This window comes from Stegostoma tigrinum, chromosome 23, assembly GCF_030684315.1.
Source record: "Stegostoma tigrinum isolate sSteTig4 chromosome 23, sSteTig4.hap1, whole genome shotgun sequence".
NCBI classification, from domain to species: Eukaryota; Metazoa; Chordata; class Chondrichthyes; order Orectolobiformes; family Stegostomatidae; genus Stegostoma; species Stegostoma tigrinum.
Window position 1 is genome coordinate 5,168,763 of NC_081376.1, and position 21,082 is coordinate 5,189,844.

A 21,082-nucleotide genomic window follows, 5' to 3' on the forward strand; every position below is an offset into this window, starting at 1 on the left:
GGTCATGACCCTGTCCAAATAAAATTGAGTGTGACGCAAGGCTACTTGTGAAAGAGTGAAGCTCTGTTCCTGCTGGTGCCCCAGAAAGCTGCTGAATGCTACAGGCTGAGCAGAGGTTTCCTGCCAGTTCGGTTGTTTGTGGCTGTTTTACACAGTGTTTGCACCAGCAGCCATGTAACTCCCTCTGCAGAGCATTGGAAGGTGCCGTATTTCCTCCCCCGGTCCTTGAGTAAATTCAAGGCTAGACGCCCTTAGTTGGCAACTTCTTCTGAAGCTGCTTCCTCATGGAACTTCTCCATGCCTGCTTTTCTAGCAATACCACAATATTCAATTTCTGTGTGCAGATTTAGAAATTACGTCTTACTGTTTTATCTTTCATAAATGTTAATTGAAAATGTTTTGTATCCATAGGCAAACCAAAGCAAAGCACAAAATTCAGAGGAAATGTCTCGCAAACTGGTAAGTTATGAATAAGAACTGTTGTATTATTGATATTCAAAGGGGAATAGCTAAGTGAGATTAAATTGCGTAACTACAGAACATTTTGGAATATGAGTAAAAATGAGGCTTAATCTAGAATGTGTTCCATGCTTTGAGGATTTCTGTTTGGCTAAGTTGAAAGATGTGCTAAAACTTAAAAAAAAACACCTTCCCCCATAATTTCCTAGTGCACGAAGCGTTATGAAGTGTTTTGTCCTATTTTTGCGTTCAGTGTAGCGGGAAACAATTTGTGTGATTCCTTGGCTGTTGATTCATAGATAGGAATAGGAACAGGACTAGAGCGTTTTGTTCTCCCAGTCTCCTTTTGCCATTGATGGTTGTTTTGTGACTTAACTCGGTCGGTTTGTATAGTTAAAAACCTAAGGGGATAGGTAAGAAAGCAGAGGCCACTGTCACATCAGCCACGATTTATCAAATAGTGGGGCAGGCTTAATGGATAAGTGGCTTCCACTGCTCCTAATTCATGTGTTCCAAATGTGTTCCATATCCCTGAACACCTTAGGCTAAAATTCATCTACTTGTGAGAGAGTTTGAAAATACTCCCACCCCTTTCCATGTTGAAGTGTTTTCTAATTTGCCTTCTGAGAGGTTTGGTTCTAACTTTTAGGTTGTGCTCCTTTATGTTATTCCTTGGTCTCAACAAGTTTTATCAGTTCTGACCTGAGAATGACAGATATTATGAGATCACACTAAAAAGCCTTCAGTTTACCACTAAAATCCTCGCTACTGTTTTGCAAGGCAATGCGTTTAATTCCCTCATGCAATGGAGCACACTGTGTTTTCAGGACGGTGACACCACAGGCCTACTTGGTCACTTTGGCATTGATTCTATTGTTTATTGATTGATACCGTTGCTATATAGTACCGACGTTCTAAACTTACAGTCTTTCATTAATATTGCTAAAACTGAATCAACATATGCCATGATGTCCCTCACATTCCGCTATTCCTTAGCTCAATTCAGATCAAGTCTATGGAGTTCACAGAATCTTCCAGATTTGGAGTTTGTCAGCTACTAATTTAGATGTGCTTATCGAAGCTCAGATGATGACAGACATAAAGCTTGTTTGCCAGAGCTTTTTCTGTTTCATAATATTTTTATTCTCCCTTGACAACAATGACTGACTTTATTATGAAAAAAAATTACTTCACAAAACCTCCTTAGTTCAGTAAGTTCGGGGAAAATTTGGTGCCGATCTCTGTTCCTAATTTTCCCAAAGGATGATGGTCATTTCAGCCATACTTGGGTAACATTTTATATGTGGTCATAGTTGGACAGCCTGTGCAAGCTTCAGCCATAAGCTGTGGCTTATTTTTCAATTGCTGAATATCCTACTCTCCCTCATCCTGCTTTCCCTAAATTGCTGGTCTAGTTTTCATCACCTATCCCACCTGTTCACCCTAATATCTTGAAAATTTTGATTGGTTCATCCTGTGCACTTCTAACTTCCAGGGAGCCCAATTTGTGTAATCTCTGCTTTTAAGTCCAGGTATAGGTTTTGGTAAAAATACAACGCACTCCTACGAGATCAGTGGTTCCTTCGTGAGGTGTGATGTTCACAGCTGCTCACAACACTTCAGGCTGTCATTCAAACAATGCACTGTGTAGCCGAAGCATGAATCCTACTCCTCTTGATTACACTGGATATAAAGACCAGCAATCCACAGGACTTTTTGAGTGTTTTCTGTCCATTGTTCATAACAGTGATCTATTTTCACAAAGTCCCAATCTCTTTGAATGTCCACTGTTTCTGTCTATTTACAATATCTTTCTTTTTAGATCCAAAGTAGATTGCCTCACATTTGCCTACATTGAAATCCATTTGCTCTAGTTTTTGCCCATTAGAGAGATATGAACAGACAAAATTAATTTTACTCGTCCCTTTGCACCATCTACAAACTTGTCTTATGTGGCTTTTAATTCTGATTAAGTTGTCGATGAATCGAGTGAATAGTTGAGGTGCCAATGCTGTTGTCTATCGTTAATCGCATTCTGTCAGTTAGAGTCCATTCCTTTATTGCAGTACTCTGTGTATTTCCTCTTGGCCCATTTCCTAACACGTCAATAACATGCCTTCAATTCATGAGCTTCAATGCTAGCTAACAGCCTCTCACGAGAGACTTTTGAAATGCCTCCCATCTGAATACATTGTCCTGTCTGAAAATTGAGCCACCTGTTCAAAACATCTAATCAGATTTGTTGAGCTCGACTGACTCATCATAAATTTACTCTGGCTCCCTCTGATCAGCTGAAAGGCATTCAAGTACTTCATCCTTAATTACTTCCCCTGTGATCTACCAACAACTGACCTATAACTCTCCGGTTTCCCTTTGTCATATTTCTGAAGATTTGTATGCACTGAACCTGCAATAATGGGTTTTTCGTCAGTGTGTAACAGTTGAAGTTAGTAGAAGCTATGCTGTGCAATTTCACATGAAGCCTAGTCTAACCTGTTTGTTCCGTCTGCTGTTTTTTTTTAATTTAAAAGAAATTCAATTCAGCAGTGCTAAAGCACAAACTAGAAAGCTTCTATTTCTCATGTAGCAAAGCTGAAGAAGAATGGCAGTATTCTAAATTGCTTTCAGCTTGTTCAAAGACCTTGCGGCCCAGGGAATGCTCTCCAACCCTTCCAGTATTATTTGAAGTGAAGCCTATGTTTTGAATGAATTATGTACCTCAGTTTCAGAGTAAGAATTGAGCCACCGCAGACAACCTGCAAGGACTGAAATATCTCTCAGTACTAGCACTCTGCAATTTTCTCTTCTGTCTCTGTTGAAACAAGCACACATTTTTAATACTTCAGTGTTTTTCAAGATATCAAGTATGGACTCATTGATGATTGTAACTCAGAAGGAGGCCATTTGGCCCATTCTGTCTACCCCAGTCAACAAAGATCTGACTACATTAATCCCATTTTCCAGTTTTTCACCCATAGCCAGATACTATTAGATACTGCTTGGATGTTACAAGAGTTTCTGACTCAAACACCTTTTGAGGCAGTGAGTCTCTGACTCCCATCACCCTCTGACTGAGAAAAACATATTTCAACTCACCTCTTAGCCTTTCACCTCTTTCCTTAAATCTATACCTCTGGTTAATGACCCTTGTACTAATAGAAAAATCTATGCCCCTCATTACCTTATAAACCCCTACCAGGTCCCCTCAACCTCTGATGCTCCAAGGAAAACAACCCCAGGCTGTCCTTTCGTCACAGCCCAGGCAGTATCCTGGCAAATCTCCCCTGCATCTTCACCAGCATAATCATGTACTTCCTATAATGTGTGCATACACTACTCCAGTTGTGACCTAACTGGTGTTCCTAAGGTTTTAGAGTAGATTTGTAGCTCGGGTTGAGGTCGTTGTGGTTGGTTGGCTCACTGAGCTGGTTCGTTGTTTTTCTGTAGATGTTTCAATACCCCACTGGGTAACATCATTAGTGCAGCCTCCGATGAAACACTGTTGTATTTTCCCGCCTGATATTTAAATTCCTGGTGTCAGTTGGAATTGATTACCTCATTTCCGTTTGTTCTTCGCAGTGGTGTATATACAGGGTCTAATTCTGCATGTTTATTGATGGCCTTCTTGGTGGAGAACAAATAGACATGACCAATATTCACTTATCTCCATTCTCATGGATAAGGAGAACCACCAGTTTGATTGGGACAACACCAGGATTCCAGGACAGGCCAAACAGAGACAAACATGGGAATTTCTAGAGGCTTGGTATTCCACTCAAAAAGCCATCAATAAACACGTAGAGCTAGACCCCATGTACACTCCATTGTCAAGGAAAACCGGAATTGAGATAATCCAGCTCAACGGACACCAGAGTTTAAATATCAGGCGGGAAAACACAACTGCATTTGATTGGAGGCTACACATGATGATGTTCCCAGCAGGGTAATGAAACCTCTGCAGACTAACGAATCAGATTGGTGAGGCAACTAACCACAGTAACCAGTGTTTCATACAGTTCAGTATAAATCCTTGCTTTTGCATTGTCTGCCTTTGTGAATGAAGGCAAGTATCCCATATGTCTTTCTAACCATCTGATCTACTTGCCCAGCTACTTTCAGGGATCCACGGATATGCATGCCAACATTCCCCGATCTCCAGCACTTTCCAGAGTCCCACCATTCAGAGTGCAAAACGTTGCGTTCTGTGATGCACCCCCAGTGGTTGCTGGCCTTGTCTGATTGTGAAGGATAAATCTCATTCAGATATCAGGACAAATGGCGTGCAATGTAGATAAACTATACAAAGGAAAATCAGGAATTTCTTGGATGAAAGCACACAGAACTGAATAGTCAAAAAATGATGATTAACTTGGCCAAAGGTTAAAATTCAGATCGGTTGATATTGTGCTACTTCAGCCGGCAGACTGATTATTAGTAATGACCAGTCTGAAATCTGCATGGTCTTACAAATATTTCGAAACAAATTGATGAATCTGTGGGCTGACAAGTGTCCAGGCTCTGGTGGACTTCCTCATAAAGTATCAGCTAATGAGGTGATAGATGCATTGGAGTTAATTTTCCAAAGTTCCTTTGATTCAGGAGAAAAGCCCAAACAGATTGGACAGTGCAATTATTAAACATTGCTCTTTAAGAAGTGGAGAAGGGAGAAAACAGGAAACTGTAGGCCAGTTAGCTTAAAGGGATAACAAGGTGTCGAGCTGGATGAACACAGCAGGCCGAGCAGCAGGAAGACTGAAGTTTCGGGCCTAGACCCTTCTTCAGAAAAAGATTTTCTGAAGAAGGGTCTAGGCCCGAAATGTCAGCTTCCCTGCTCCTCTGTGGGCCTGCTGTGTTCATCCAACTCTACATCTTGTTATCTCAGATTCTCCAGCATCTGCAGTTCCCACTATCTCTGGCCAGTTAGTTTAATGTCTCTTATGGAAAAGCTGCGAGAATCGATCGTTTAAAAAGCTTATAGCTGCACATTTGGGGGAAAAGAACTCAAGGTAATCAGGAAGAGTCAACATGGTTTCTTGAAGAGGAAATCATGTTTAACCAACGTGTTAATAACTCCTTTGAAGGAGTAACATGTGACCTGGCTAAAGAGGAGCAGGTAGATATAATGTGAGAACAAAAACAAAGTTGCTGGAAAAGCCCAGCAGGACTGGCAGCATCTAAAACTACTGGAGAAAAGTTCCTCAGTTCTGAGGAAGGGTCACTGGACCCGAAACATTAACTCTGTTTTCTCCTTCACAGATGTTGCCAGACCTGCTGAGCTTTTCCAGCAATTTTGTTTTTGTTCCCAATTTACAGTATCCACAGTTCTTTTGGTTTTTATTTAGATATAATATTGGATTGGATTTCCAGAAGGCATTTGATAAGCTGCCACGTCAAAGGTTAATGCAGAAAATGAAAGCTCGTGGTGTGGGAGGTAACATATTAACCTGGATGGCAGACTGAGGGACTGTCAGGAAAGGAAGAGTGTGCATAAATGACTGATTGTTTTATTAGCAGGATATGCCAGCAGGGGTCTGTCCTGGGGCTTGAACTTTTCCAATTTGCGCCATTGTCTTAAATGAGGGGAACAAAGGCAAGTTTGCCGACAACACAACGATAAGTGGGAAAGTATGCTGTGAAGAAGTTACAAGGGTTTTGCAACAGGATGCACATAGGTTGAGTGAGTGGGCGAAAGGCTGGCAGATGTAGTATAATGTGGAAAGATGTGGAAAGAATGAAAGCAGTGCATTGCTCCAGAGGAGAATGACTGCAGAATGTGGAGGTACCAGGGAATTTGGGTGTTCTAGTGCGTGAGAGGTGAAATATTATCATGCAGGTATATCACATTGTCACGCAGATTAGTGGGACATTATCCTTTATTACAAAAGGGGATCAAAGATTATGTGGAGTGGCAGCCATGATCTTGTTGAATGGCCAGCAGGCTCAAGGGGCTGAATGGTCTCCTGCTTTGTTTCAAAGTATGTTATCAAATACCCCACCTCCCCAAAATCGTTGTCCATTCTTCTCTCTTCAAATCTACTGGTGCTTAGGAAAAGGTTGCAGGCTACATCCACAGGAGTAGACGCTTCACTCATTTCGTTTTTGAACTCTGCATAGTTTTCAGTGAGATCCACCAACGTACAGGAGCCATGCCTGCTTTATTGCTCCCACTTCCTTCACTGAAGGCATTAAAGCAAGTTTAAGCGGGGTGAAGGCATCAGTCAGCAGCATGTTACTGCATTGCGTAAGGGCTATTCTTCAAGCCACAACCTGGCTATCAATTCAGAGAAATCCAAGTTCAGTTGGAAAAAAAGACCTGGTGTTCATTAATTTTCTCTCCAGACTCATTTCCTTACAATCTGTTGTCTGATTTTGAAGGTAATCAAGGGACTTCAATAGCCGTGTGATTTCAGTGACCATGAATTTGAAGTTGATTGACATTTTCTGTGATTTCTTAGTAACAAAATCTTGTGATTTCCTCTGATTAGAACAGCATCATGGATCAGTTGAGTAATATTCCGGATGGAAAAACTCTTGTTCAGTGGAACGTTCTGCAGACAATGTTGAACAAAGAGGTGAGTAAAGGATTTGGGTCATGGATGAGGCTAACAATCCTTGTGAGTGTTGCATTTTCAGACACACTGGGAGCTTTAGAGAGCCCTGCCATGATAACTGATTGTAATCGTGGTTGTATAATGTCAAACGTAGTTTCAGGTGCTGAACAAGATGGAGGGATTGAAATTCAGAATTGAGAAGAGTTTGATGAGATTAGCAAAAGACTAGTTTGAGTTATTTAACTTTTATTGGGTTATATGTTTCTTGAGATTACATACCTAGTTGGCGAACTGACTGACTGGCTCGCTAACAGGCCAACTGTGAAGTAATGGACATACAGAGAGAGAGAGAGAAGAGAAAGGTGTAGACCACTTATACTAGGGTCTTGCATATCATTAATTTATCTGGCTGAATTAAAAATAGAATGTCTTTCTGAGACCTGTGCAAAAATAACGATCACTAATTTAGAATCAGAGCTGCTTGCTATCAATAATTAAATTTATCCTTTTTTCCATCTTTTATTCTTAGCTTGAGTTTGATGTGAAACTTAGTTCACTCAATCTTCAGAATGAAATGGCTTCTTCTGATGAAGGAGAAAGTGACAAACCGGTATGTGAAGCCACTCTGTCTATAATAATTATTTTAAGCTAATAATTCTGTGTTCAGTCTGTCGCATTGTCTTTAGGGTGCAACAAAATGGTTTTTAAAAAATTTCTTGTTTTTGATATTATTTGTTGAAGTTTGGGCAGTTTAAAGATTGTGTTCTTTTTTGAATTTGAGTTATAAACATCCCTGTGACAGCTAATGGTTATTTAAATACATAGGCCAGGCCATGTAAACTGACTATAAAGCTGGCAGAGTGGCAATCCATGATTCAGATTGATATTTTATGAAGGAAAGCCACAAGGACAGGACTTGCACACACATTCTGCCCTGAAAAACTGACGTGAAGCGAGCGATAAATACAGAGACGTGGGATTGAGGGTGGTTTAGCGGTTTGGATCAGACATTGGCTAGCTGTGAGAAGACAGAGGATGGTGGTTGGTGGGAAATGTTCATCCTGGAGTTCAGTTACTAGTGGTGTACCACAAGGATCTGTTTTGGGGCCACTGCTCTTTGTCATTTTTATAAATGACCTGGATGAGGGCGTAGAAGGATGGGTTAGTAAATTTGCAGATGACACTAAAGTCAGTGGAGTTGTGGATAGTGCGGAAGGATGTTGCAGGTTACAGAGGGATATAGATAAGCAGCAGAGCTGGGCTGAGCGGTGGCAAATGGGGTTTAATGCAGGAAAGTGTGAGGTGATTCACTTTGGAAGGAGTAACAGGAATACAGAGTACTGGGCTAATGGTAAGATTCTTGGTAGTGTGGATGAGCAGAGAGATCTTGTGTCCATGTGCATAGATCCCTGAAAGTTGCCACCTAGGTTGATAGGGTTGTTAAGAAGGCATACGGTGTGTTAGGTTTTATTGGTAGAGGGATTGAGTTTCGGAGCCATGAGGTCATGTTGCAGCTTTACAAAACTCTGGTGCAGCCACACTTGGAGTATTGCGTACACTTCTGGTCACCGCATTATAGGAAGGATGTGGGTGCATTGGAAAGGGTGCAGAGGAGATTTACCAGGATGTTGCCTGGTACAGAGGGAAGGTCTTATGAGGAAAGGCTGAGGGACTTGAGGCTGTTTTCGTTAGAGAGAAGAAGGTTAAGAAGTGACCTAATAGAGACTTACAAGATGATCAGAGGATTAGATAGGGTGGACAGTGAGAGCAGTTTTCCTTGGATGGTGATGGCTAGCACGAGGGGACATAGCTTTAAATTGAGGGGTGATAGATATAGGACAGATGTCAGAGGTAGGTTCTTTACTCTGAGAGTAGGAAGGGCGTGGAATGCCCTGCCTGCAACAGTAGTGGCTCACCAACTTTAAGGACATTTAAATGGTCATTGGTTAAACATATGGATGATAATGGAATAGTGTAGGTTAGATGGGCTTCAGATCGGTATGACAGGTCGGCGCAACATCGAGGGTCGAAGGGCCTGTACTGCGCTGTAATATTCTATGTTCTATAAATCAATGAAGTGGAATGTCCCATTTGTTGATTCATACTGATACAATACTTTAAATGATAGAATCATAGAATCTCTACATTGTGGAAGCAGGCTATTTGGCCCAATGAGTTCACAATGATCCTCTGAAGAGCATCCACCCAGACCCATGCCCCCTATCCTGCACATTATAGGTAATTCAGCATGGCCAATCCACCTAATCTGCACATCTTTAGACTGTGGGAGAAAACTAACACAGACGCGGGGAGAATGTGCAAACTCCACGCAAACAGTCGCCCAACAGTGGAACCGAACCCAGGTCCTTGGTGCTGTGAGGCAGCATTGCTAACCACTGAGCCACCAGATCGGAGTTTCAACAAATTATCCTCCACTCTCTGTGCTATCTTAAAATAGCTATTTACTGTGCCACTTACCAGGTTGAACACATTTATAAGTCATTAGGTCATGCCTTCTGTTACTGACTCTCTCTGATGATGTTAGACTGAGCTCCTATCAGTGCCTCAGGCTGACTAACTAGCTGGTCAGAGATGGTCTTCTGATCTTTTGCTTATCTGTTGGGAGTTATCTATTGCCAAGATGACAATCAACATTCCCTGAGGTGGAAGTAAGTACTTTAAGTGGAAATCGTGACATGCCTTTTGAACCAGCAAGGCCTATCAAAGGAAAACCAGCTCAGCACAGACTGTAAAGAGCGATTAGATATACATCTTGTCATCTCATTGTTACCACTAGCCCGTAATGCTGTACCTTTAAAATGAATAGAATCTTTTACCAATGTCAAACATTGGATCAAACCAAAATTCTTTCCAGCTCACATAAAGGAACACTCCTACAATGTAAATGTGCTATTTTGGGATCACTGATGGAAAAGTAAACTGAATAGAAAGCTGCCTGCAAGTACGGTGGCTCAGTGGTTAGCAGTGCAGCCTCGCAGCACCAGGCACCCAGGTTTGATTCCAGCCTCAGGCAACTGTCTGTCTGGAGTTTGCATTTTCTCCCCCTGCTTGTGTGGGTTTCCTCTCACAGTCCACAGATGTGCGGGTTAGGTGGGGACTGGCCATGCTAAATTGCATACAGTGTCCAGGGATGTGTGAGTTAGCCATGGGAACTGGTGGGTGCTACAGGGGTAGGCTAGTGGGTAACATCTGGTTGGGATGCACTTCAGACTGTCAGTGCAGACACAATGGGCTGAATGGCCTCTTTCCACACTGTAGGGATTGTATGACACTGCCTGTGAAGTATTCACCATGAAGGGGAAGGCTGCTGAACCATTTTAGGCCCTCTATATCTACTTTGGCAAACTATAGTTTTATAACATATTGATGTGCCATTGCTGGGAAATTGTATCATGTTAGGTTTTTTTAAGTAAAATAGTTTCTGTAGGATTTTTTTTGTGTTTTCTGATTGACAACACAATCATGCCTGCTTTTGTAGTCTTAAGAAGTCTGTGACTTTTTGCCAATAGACGATTGTCTTAATCCATTAAAGTGAAATCTGACTCCTTCCTAATCGATCACATTGTGCAGTACGTCATCTTACTTACGAGGAACGCCTAATATGGGTTTACATGGATAAACAGGAAAATCAGCGAAGGGTATACATGGGAACTAAAGGAACACTCTGGCTACTTTAAGGAAAACCTATGTCAAACCTTAGAGAATAACTGAGGGTGGGTTTTACCCCCTGTTGCTCCCTCCTCAAACCTGGCATCATGATGAAAATGGAGTGACCATTCCACCCCCTACTTCTGTCTTCTCTTTCCAAACAATATCTTCATCCGGGAGGTGCCAGTCCTTCAACCCTGGATACCTCCACGTGCTGCAGTGTTTATCTTTCTAGTGGAAGAGGTATTTGTTTTAAGAAGTGCATGCTTTCTCAGCACTCAGCGTGCTCTGAGTTTTCCACTGTTTCTCCGTCTTTGATTTCTCTCCAGACTCTTGGCCAGTTTTGGATTGAATTCTTCCCGTAGGAAGGCGGTGAGAGTTCATCAAAGTCAGGTTAGGATGGACTGGACTGATCTCCTTGGAGAAACGAGGGCTATGAAGGGAACTGGTTGAAGTATTCTAGATTGGGGTGGTCGGTACTCATTAAATATGGTGAAAATGTCACCATTCCTGAAAGGATCAAGACCAATAGGTCACTGATGTAATTTCTGAAAGAAGCAATGAAGGTCTGAGGAACAGATTTTCCGCTCAAGTGGGTACATCCTGTAATATGCTGTCCAAGAGTATGAAAGGAGGCAGGTTTGATTGAGACGTTCAAAATGGATGGTTGTTTGAAAAAGGAACCATGTGCAGTGTTATGGGGAAAAAAAAGCATGGAACGGAGTGGGATTCTGGCAGAGGCAATATGGGCCCAATGGCATACTTCTGGACTATAAAAATTCTATGATATGAATGGGTCGGAGTTGCCATCAAATTAATATGGGTAGGTTTAGTGGAGTAAAATAGGGTCTCTTGTCTCTGAAATCATTCCCCTTTTATGGGATTATATTGCATGATAATGGTGCAGGCTTCAAAGAATGTCCCAAATTCTTGCTAGGTGTGTTTTTTTCCTTTCAAATTCTTTTACAACACTGACGACTCATGGCTGCCCAACTTGCACAGCCCTCAGTCGCAGCTGACATCTCAGCGCTGTCAAATCTTGTTCTATTCTGCTCCTTCAGTGATCTGCTGTGTATAAAGCATCAACTTTCTGAAACGAGAAACGCTTTCTTTTCCAAGTGTGTTCGAAATGTACGATGGAAAGTAGGCCAGGATTGTATATTCCTTTTTAGATTTTAAAACAAAATATTAAAAGATCGACTGTTGTAATGAAGTCACATAAAGCAGGCAGAGGAGGATAGTATTGAAGAATAAAGCTACAATAAGGGATATCCTGTTATAGTCTGCGTTTCACTTATAGAATCCCTACAGTGTGGAAGCAGGCCATTCAGCCCATCAAGTCACACTGACACTTTGAAGAGTGTCCCACCCAGATCCACATTCCCTACCCTGTCCCTGTAACCTTGCATATCCCATGGATAACTCACCTAGCCTGCACACCCCCGGACACTACGGGCAATACAGTATGGCCAAGTTGACGTAACGTGCACATCTTTGGACTGTGGGAGGAAACCGGAGCACCCGGAGGGAATGCTCGCAGACATGGGGAGAATGTGCAAACTCTGCACAGACAGTCTCCCGAGGCTGGAATTGAACCCAGGTCCCTGGCGCTGTGAGGCTGCAGAGCTGCCACCTGGTGAGTTGTGAGCCCTGTCGATCATTTCACACCCTTGCTGCTTCGGCCTCTTGGAATTTTGTGCGTCTGGATAATGTGGAAAAGGCTGCTGTCACACCAGTGGAGGGATTCCAAAACAGAATATCAAAGAGGTCATTTTGACTTGGAGTGATGTCATAAAACATTTGATCCAAAGGCCAATTCCACGTCCTTCCTGACTTCATTTTGTTTGACTTCAGTGGAAGTGTGTCTAACACAGAACTCACTTTTCCCATTCCATGTAATTATTTAAAGCCAGATGCTGTTTGTATTTACAATCTAAGGTTAACAAGAGTAATGATTTAAATTTGGTCTGTGGTTCCACGCTATGCATTAGAGTGGCCCAGAAGAACCAACCCCTCAGACTTCAGGTTGCAGAGTGTGTAGAATAATTGTGTTGACTTTTCTATTTAAATTATGGTAACTGTATACTTTAGTTTGAATAGCATTAATATAACATCTCAGTCTTTGAAATACTGAGTGAGCATTGAGCTAACTTTGGCCTATTGTGATTGACTTGAAGGAGTTGGATTAGTGTACACAGTTGAAGAATTAAAGTTGGTATATTTGGGCTAATAATATCTGTTGGTTGTAACTGAAGGTTTTGTAATACAATTGCTTCCCATGATAATAAAAGTGAACCAATTATGTCGACAATAATTTATGTGAAACAAATAGAATTTTTTTTATTGTAACACAACAATGAGTACCACCTCCTTCTGACTAATCACTAACAACCAATGTGATCAGGCTGGTTTTGGATTATGAAAGGGGTTTAACAAATTAGTTCAGTTCGATAAGGCCTGAATTCAGCCAAGATGAAATGAAGCCAAAAGGCAGCCAGGCAATGAAAATGTTCTATTTATAGCTGATAGTGCCTGCTGCCATTTTAAATGTGTTTCCGTCAGCATTGAGATGGCTCCACGCCACTCCAGGACTACATGTTGGGGCCTGACATCGTTAATCTAATGAAGGCAATGTCACCCAGTGCTAGGCTCACCAATACTGTATCTAGGAGAGGCCCCGTTGAGTTCATGATTCGTTTCTGGGAATATTTTCTCCATAGGCTAGAAGGAAAAAGAATGCCTCCCCAGCCCATATTCCCCATCTACTTAACCACGAACGCGATCGTCTTGGATTGCTGGCTCTGCTAGCATTTACTTCCCCAGGAACTGCCCTCATGGTTCTGGGGAAAGGCCGCCGCTACAGAACTTCCCATTTACACAAACTGGCCACTTCATCATTAAACACTTCAGCTGGGGAGCAAATGATCAAAAATAATCAAGCAAATTGTGGTCCAGAAGTTGAAATAGCGAGTAGCTTGCAACCATAGCCCTTTGATTTTTTTTAGCTCTTGCAAGCTGTGGTCATGCCATTGGTTCCAATCAGGCCATTTTTTGCTTTTATGTTGAGCAAAGCAACAGATTTAATTAGCAGGGAATGTACCGTTTCACATCTATCAGACGATATCAGACACTCAGTAAAATCTAGAGTTGCATTACTCTCTATACTCGGCAATGCCACAACGATGTGCTACAGCCACAGTAGATATTTTCTATTTAAAAACACCACTAGAAACGTTTGTGTCATTTACCGACTGGATTTAAACCAGGTCTCCAAAAGGACTCGAATCCAATCTGCTTTTCCACAAAAATTGGGTTGGATGGAATTGAACATCTGTGTGTGGAATTAGTGCTATTTTGTAAATCAAAAGAAACAATGAACTTTTGTTGCCTTAGATAATGATTACAGAACATGTATCACAGAGAACTGTGGAACTTCACGCAATTTTTTTTGTTTAATGGGATGTGGATATCGCAGGCTAGGCTCTAATTTGCCCTTGAGAATGTGGTAGTAAGCAGTTCTTTTGGGGTGATCCATCTACAATGCTGTGAGGCAGGGAGTTCCAGCATTTTCGCCCAGTGGCACTGAAGAAGTGGCAATACATGTCCAAGTCAGGATGGACCATGACTTGGAGAGAACTTATGGCTGGTGGTGTTCCCATGTAACTGCTGCCATTAACTTATAGTTGGTGGAGGTCATGGGTTTGGAAGGTACTGTTGAAGGACCCTGGACAAATTACTGCACTGCATCTTGTAGATAGTACACAAAGCTACCACTATCTGTTGGTGGTATAGGGAGAGAATATTGAAGATAATGGTGGACTGGCCAGTCGAGTGGGCTGCTTTGTCCTAGATTGTGTTGGGTTTCTTGAGAGCTGTTACAGCTACATTTGTCCCAGTAATTGAAGAGTATTCTGTCGCATCCCTGACCTGTATTTTGTAAATGGTGGACAGGTTTTGGGCAATCAGGAAGTGAGTTACTCACTGCGGAATACCTGATCTTCTCTTGGAGCCATAGTTTTTATATGGGATCAGTTTTGATGCTAACCTCATCAAATTTTCAAACTTCCGTACAACGCAGTTAAAACAGGACCGGTATATTTTACGAGAAAGTAAGTACGTGATTCTTGTAAATGCAGATGGAAAAATACTTAATCCATGTGCAGTTGTCATTATTGGTGCAATTATATGTACTGATGTGAAACAAATGGAAAAATGTGTTGGCTTAAATATTGGTGTGTGTTTTTGTGTGTGTGTGTGTGTGTGTGTGTGTGTGTGTGTGTGTGTGTGTGTGTGTGTGTGTGTGTGTGTGTGTGTGTGTGTGTGTAATGGGCGCAATCACTGATGAGAATTTCTTAACTATCTGAGCAATAATTCACTTTCTCTCCCTTTACTTAAGGCCGGAACTCAACGCCTAGGTGCAGCTTTAGCTGCTCTGCATCAATTATCACAACTGGCTTCCAAACACCACGATCTAAAAATCCGAGTGGATAATCTAGAAGAGGAACTCAAGCATCAAGTTGAAGAAATAGGTCAGCCACAAATTCTAGACAGGCAGCTAAGATTCAAGAACGCAGCATGCCCTATTTGTTTGTAATTAATAGTTCTCATAATTCAGGTGAAATGTTCATCTTATGGGAGGGGGTTATGTTGAATATATCTTCCCCCTACATGAGTTTGGTGATGAGGATGGCCCCCAGTTTGAAGCAGTTCTTCAACCTCGCCTCTTGGTTAGCCACCAGAAGTTTGAGTTTGATGCAGTTTGGGAGATTGTGCTGAGCCAGATTTCTGCACAATGCTGTTGACTTGCTGTCTTTACGGGGGGAGGGTTACCAATCTAATTCCAGGCAGTCCCTTCCCTCCACAACTTTCACTGAACTGTCAAGCTCCCTCAAATAAACACAAGCTGCTTTTGAGAGGAAGAATGAGTCATTATGCAAGCAGTCTAAGATTACATTTGGTCTTGATCAATTGGGTCAATGGGCTGAGAAGTGGCAGATGGTGTTTAATTTGGATAAATGTGAGGTGTTGCATTTTGGTAAAACAAACAAGGGCAGACTTATATGGTTAATGGTAGGGCCCTGGGCAGTGTTGCAGAACAGAGAGACTCAGGGGTTCAGGTTTATAATTCTTTGAAACTTGAGTCACAGATAGACAGGATTGTTACGAAGGCATTTAATGCTCTTGTCTTAATTGCTCAGACCACTGAGTGTAGGTGTTGGGATGCCATTGTTGAAGTTGTACAATACATTGGTGAGGCCGTTTTTAGAGTATTGCGCATTAAATTGGAGAAGATTCAGAAAAGATTTACCATGATGTTGGTGGGAATGCAGGTTTTGAGTTATAAGGAGAGGTTGGATAGGTTGGGACTTTTTTCACTGGAGATCAAGAGATTGAGGAGTGACCTTATAGAGGTTCATAAAATCAAGAGGGGCATAAATAAGATGAACAGCAAGGGTCTTTTCCCTAGGGTGGGGGAGTTCAAAACTAGTGGGCATGTATTTAAGGTGAGAGGGAAAAGATTTAGAAAGGATATGAGGGGCAACGTTTTTACACAGAGTTAGTAATGTGTGGAATACACAGCCAGAGAAAGTGGTAGATGCAACATTGAAAAGATTAGGAGAGGTTTGGAGATATTTGGGCCAAATGCAGGCAGGTGGGACTGGTTTAGTTTGGGAACTTGATTGTTGTGGACCAGTTGGACCAAAGGGTCTGCTTCCATGCTGCATGACTCTCTGACTTGGTTTTTGAAACCTTTGAGAAGGGCTTTGCCTGCTACTGTGTTGTACTGTTCTCTGTTCTCTGTCCCACTTTAAAAAAGGCCTTGACTACAATTGAGCAGGTTTCCCTGGCCTTTAAAGATCTGGCTGCTGAAAGGAGGCTCGAGAGGCTGGGCCCATCAGTTAAAGCCTTGCTAGTGGCCCTAGAAGAGCAGAGGTGCTTCCTCTTGACCCAATGAGCATGTCCCCAATCTCCCAAATCTCTACTGTAGTCAGATTTGATGAGGTTACAGCTGGGAAGGCAGATGTTGAGAATGATACAGTCAGCAGAGGGATACGGATAAATTAAGCAACTGGACAATACCGTGACAAATGTCATCTGGGGAAATGTTAAGTTAGGCACTTTGGAAGGAAGACGAGACAAGCTGTATATTATTTAAATGGAGAATAAAGGCAAGCATACCAAACATCTTCCTCACTAACCTATCTACCTGCACCTCCACTTTCAAGAAACTATGAACCTGCACTCTAAGATCTCTTTGTTCAGCAACACTTGCCAGAACCTTACCATTATGTGTATAAGTCCTGCCCTGATTTGCCTTTCCAAAATGCAGCACGTCACATTCATCTAAATTAATCTCCATCTGTCACTTCTCAGCCCGTTGGCATGTCTGATCAAGATCCAATTGAACTCCAAGGTAACCTTCTTCGCTATTCTCTACAAATCCAATTTGGTGTCATCTGCAAACTTTCTAACCATCCCTTCTACGTTCACATCTAAATCATTTGTATAACTGACAAAAAGCAGTGGACCCAGCACTGATCCTTTTGGCACACCGCTGGTCACAGGCCTCTAGTCTGAAAAACAACCCTCCGCCACCACTACCTCCTGCCTAACCATTCCTCCCACCTCAAGCCCTACGCCCATCTCCTACCCATTAGCCTCATCCTGCCCCCTTGACCTGTCCATCCTCCCTGGCCAGCCCTGTCCCCTCCCTAACTCTCCACCTACACTCACCTTTACTGGCTTCATCCCGCCTCTTTGACCTGTCCGTCTCCTCTGCACCTATCTTCCCCTCTATCCAACTTCTATCCGCCTCCCCCTCTCTCCCTATTTATTTCAGAACCCCCTTCCCCTCCCCCATTTCTGAAGGAGGGTCTCGACCCCAAACATCAGCTTTCCTGCTCCTCTGATGCTGCTTGGCCTGCTGTGTTCATCCAGCTCTACACCTTGTTACCTCTTCCACCACCCTCTGTCTTCTCCCTTTGAGCTATTTCTGAATCCAAATAGCTAGTTCTCCCTTATTCCATGTGATCTAACCTTGCTAATCAGTCAACCCTGAGGAACTTTGTCAAACACCTTACTGAAGTCCATGTAGATCGTGTCCACCACTCTGCCCCCATCAATCCTCTTTGTAATCTCTTCAAGAAGGGAGATTTTACTAAAACTATACAAGTCGCTAGTTAAACCACTGCTGGAATAGTATAAACCATTTTGATTCCCTTACCTAAGCATTGGAGGCAGTCCAGAGAAGCTATGCAGGGATTGCCTTATGTGGAGAAATTGAGCAGGTTGGGCCTGTATTTATTGAGTTTGAAAGAATGAAGGCTACCTTATTGAACAATGTAAGATTTTTAGGGGATTTGACAGGGTAGATGTATAAAGGTATGGGCCTCTTGTGGGAGAATCGAGGCCCAGAGTGAATAATTTCAGAAAAAGGCTGAGGCATCATATTGATGGATACAGTCTTTGTTGGCATTCAGAATCTGCACAGCCGTGCTGAAGATACATACAGACTGATTTAATGAGAGGGTAAGATAGTGTTTGGCATCGCCCACTGTAAACATGGAAATGGGCATCTCAGTGGCACCAGAACAACTTTACCCTCTCCTCATGTTTGACGCAGACTCCTCCAGTCTCCCCACAGTCATGGGGAATTCACTTGGCAGCCTTGTCAAATACATCACATGTCTGCTGCTGCTCAGTTATTCTCCTCTTCATCGATGTTCTCTGGGGTTCAGGGTCTCTGTGGAGCTGGGAGTGGAACTGGATCCTCCGATTCAGCCTCTCCTTTGCTCTCCCTACTACTGCTATCTGCTGTTACTCGCTTGTAATCTCAGTTACAAATGATCCCTCCTAAGTGATCCCACTGCAGTGTGGGTACCTGAGCTGGTGTGTGGGAAACAGGAACCCTACAGCGCTGCACCATCAGGCAGGTTCAGCATCTCTCAGGAATCAGGGCCAGCAATTTCTGCCAACTTGCTGTGATGTGCCTGAAGCAGATGAAGTATATGAGCAATAAAAACCGAAAGAACTGCGGGTGCTGTAAATCAGGAACAAAAACAAAATTGCTGGGGTGGCTGGGCAGGTCTGGAAGCATCTGTGAAGATAAAAACAGAGCCAACGTTTCGGGTCAAGTGACCCTTCCTCAGATCATATATGAGCAATGAAGTATATGAGCAATTGCTGTTCCTTACTAAAGGCTGGGAATATGGCCCAAGCTAACACAAACACTCTATAAACTTCTATCTGGTAGCTATAGGTGAAATTTTAAGCTAGCTGGATGTAATTTTTCACCCAAAGATACTGGTTTTGTTCTGCTTTAAGTTCCTATATTACACTAGTTAGCATCTCGGAAGAGTTTTCGTTCATCTGTGGTCAGGTCATGAAAGACGCTGAGGTCACAATTATTGGGTTTATAAGAATGTTACAATTTGGACCTTTAGCTTAGAGGAAAAATGAGCGGATCATGTAACCTGTTCCGAAATCTGCCTCCCAAAAGCCCCAGGTGGTTCGATTGTTAGAGATTAACAGAGACCCAGATAATTTTACCAGTAAGATGCAAAGTGCTTACACTTAAAGACCTGTGTGCTAACAGAATCTCTGAAGCCATTGGAAAGTGTGTGGAGAATTTGAGGTTGTAAAGGTTGTGCTTTGAACTGTTTGTTTACTTCCAAGACAAAAGAGAGTGTGAGGACCTCAAGGAAAACTAGCCAGTGTTTCTACATGGATATGAGGCCCGTATGATTTCTGTTGCCATAGAATTGGCTTTGGGAAGGGAACGATTCCCAGGAAAATGTTAGTCCGCTTGAATACCGGAGAGGAGGGTCCAGCTCTAGCCAGAAAGTGGTTTACCAGGCAGGAATATGGGTGGCAATTTGTGTTGGGATTAGAAAGACAAAATTCAATAGTTTTTAAAAAAGGCTAGAAGATTCGCCTAGCTTGTAATCAAGGAAGAATTACCAGGGAGAAAAAGAAAATAGTGAAATACACATTAGATTGAAAGTTCCCAGGCTGAGAAAGGATCAATTTAGAGGTAAATCAGTGGGAGCTCAGAAATCCCATGGACTGGTTCCATAAAAATTGATTGTCTGTTTAAAGGAAGATAGCTCTATGAGCTGTGTTTCAAGTTGCGCTAAAAGAAAAAGAGGAATGCTCTGTTTTGTGCTTTAAAGTATGAGTTACTCCAACAATATCATTAGGTTAATGGTACTTCTAGTCTTTTAAGAAAAAAATCTTAAAATATGAAATCCCCCTCACAGTTTATGATGCTTCCGAGTTTAGTATGGTCCACAAATGTTGAAATGGTCCCCTGTACTCCAAAAGTTAGTCGATTAATATAAATCAGGAAAAGCAAGGGTCCCAACGCTGACCCCTAGGCAATGTCAGTACAAACATTCCTCTGGCCTGAAAAATATATCCACTCGTCATTACTCTCTGTTTCCTGCCACTTGGCCAATTTTACACCTTTGTCAGTACTATCCCGTTCTGTTCACACATTCTAACTTTTCTCATAAGTCTAGTGTGCAAAGTCTTGTATTGAAGGTCTTTTGGAAGTCCATGTATATCACATCAACAACATTAATCTCATTAACCCTCTCTGTTAACTCTTCAAAGAACTTAAGCGAGTTAGCTAAGCATGAATTTCCCTTCAGACTGTCCCTAATTAACCCAAATTATTAGTTCTACAGTAAAAGCTAAACTGACTGATTTGTCAATGCTCAGCTTATCCTTACACCCTTTTCGCAACAAGTGCATAATGTTTGCATTTCGTCAGCCCTCATGCACCAAGCCTGAGTTTAAAGGAGGAAACGTGTGGCCGGTGCCTTTACAGTGTCAGAGGGAGATTCCATTCAATGAAAAACAAAGCGAAATTTTGTTACAGTCAATCTTATTGAGTTCATTTAAAAACAAATAAACTGCTAACAGCATAAGTTTCCTTTTTGCATATTGACAGAATTTATCTGTTGTCATGGTATTGAATGTTGACTGACATATATTTCTTTATTTTTAGATAAGAAAGGCCTTCCTGATGATTTGGTCATGAGATTAGATTTGCTCGACAATGGATTACAAATTCTACAAAATGAAACTATTCAGGTTACGGCAGCAATGTTACATTTTGAAATTTTGTGGCATGTGTGGTATAAATTCCACGCTTATTTTCTGGCTAATTTTCAGATTTTGGATTGTCCTGAGGGCCATGGTATAACACTATGTCCTGTAAAGTTACTCTGTTTCCTCTGAACCTGAAAGGTTATACTGCCAAATTGATAAACAATTGAATATGAACCACTAGAAATGCATTTTTTAGAAAGGCAAGTGTTCGCTCAACTGGTAGCTTTCTGACTAGAGCTCAGAGGCTTCCAGTAACAGTTGGAAGAATCAAACATTTTCAGGATCCC

General features: G+C 42.1%; 1 protein-coding gene across 1 annotated transcript in view; it reads left to right on the plus strand.

The window, feature by feature from the left end:
- Nucleotides 1–21,082, plus strand: part of LOC125462405 (uncharacterized protein C16orf96-like) — a 98,240-nt gene that overhangs the window by 20,859 nt on the left and 56,299 nt on the right. The window contains exons 3-7 of the mRNA XM_048552449.2: nt 412–459; nt 6,945–7,031; nt 7,540–7,620; nt 15,076–15,208; nt 20,692–20,777. Coding sequence (XP_048408406.1) covers nt 412–459; nt 6,945–7,031; nt 7,540–7,620; nt 15,076–15,208; nt 20,692–20,777 — 435 coding nt within the window. The remainder of the gene's footprint in view (nt 1–411; nt 460–6,944; nt 7,032–7,539; nt 7,621–15,075; nt 15,209–20,691; nt 20,778–21,082) is intronic.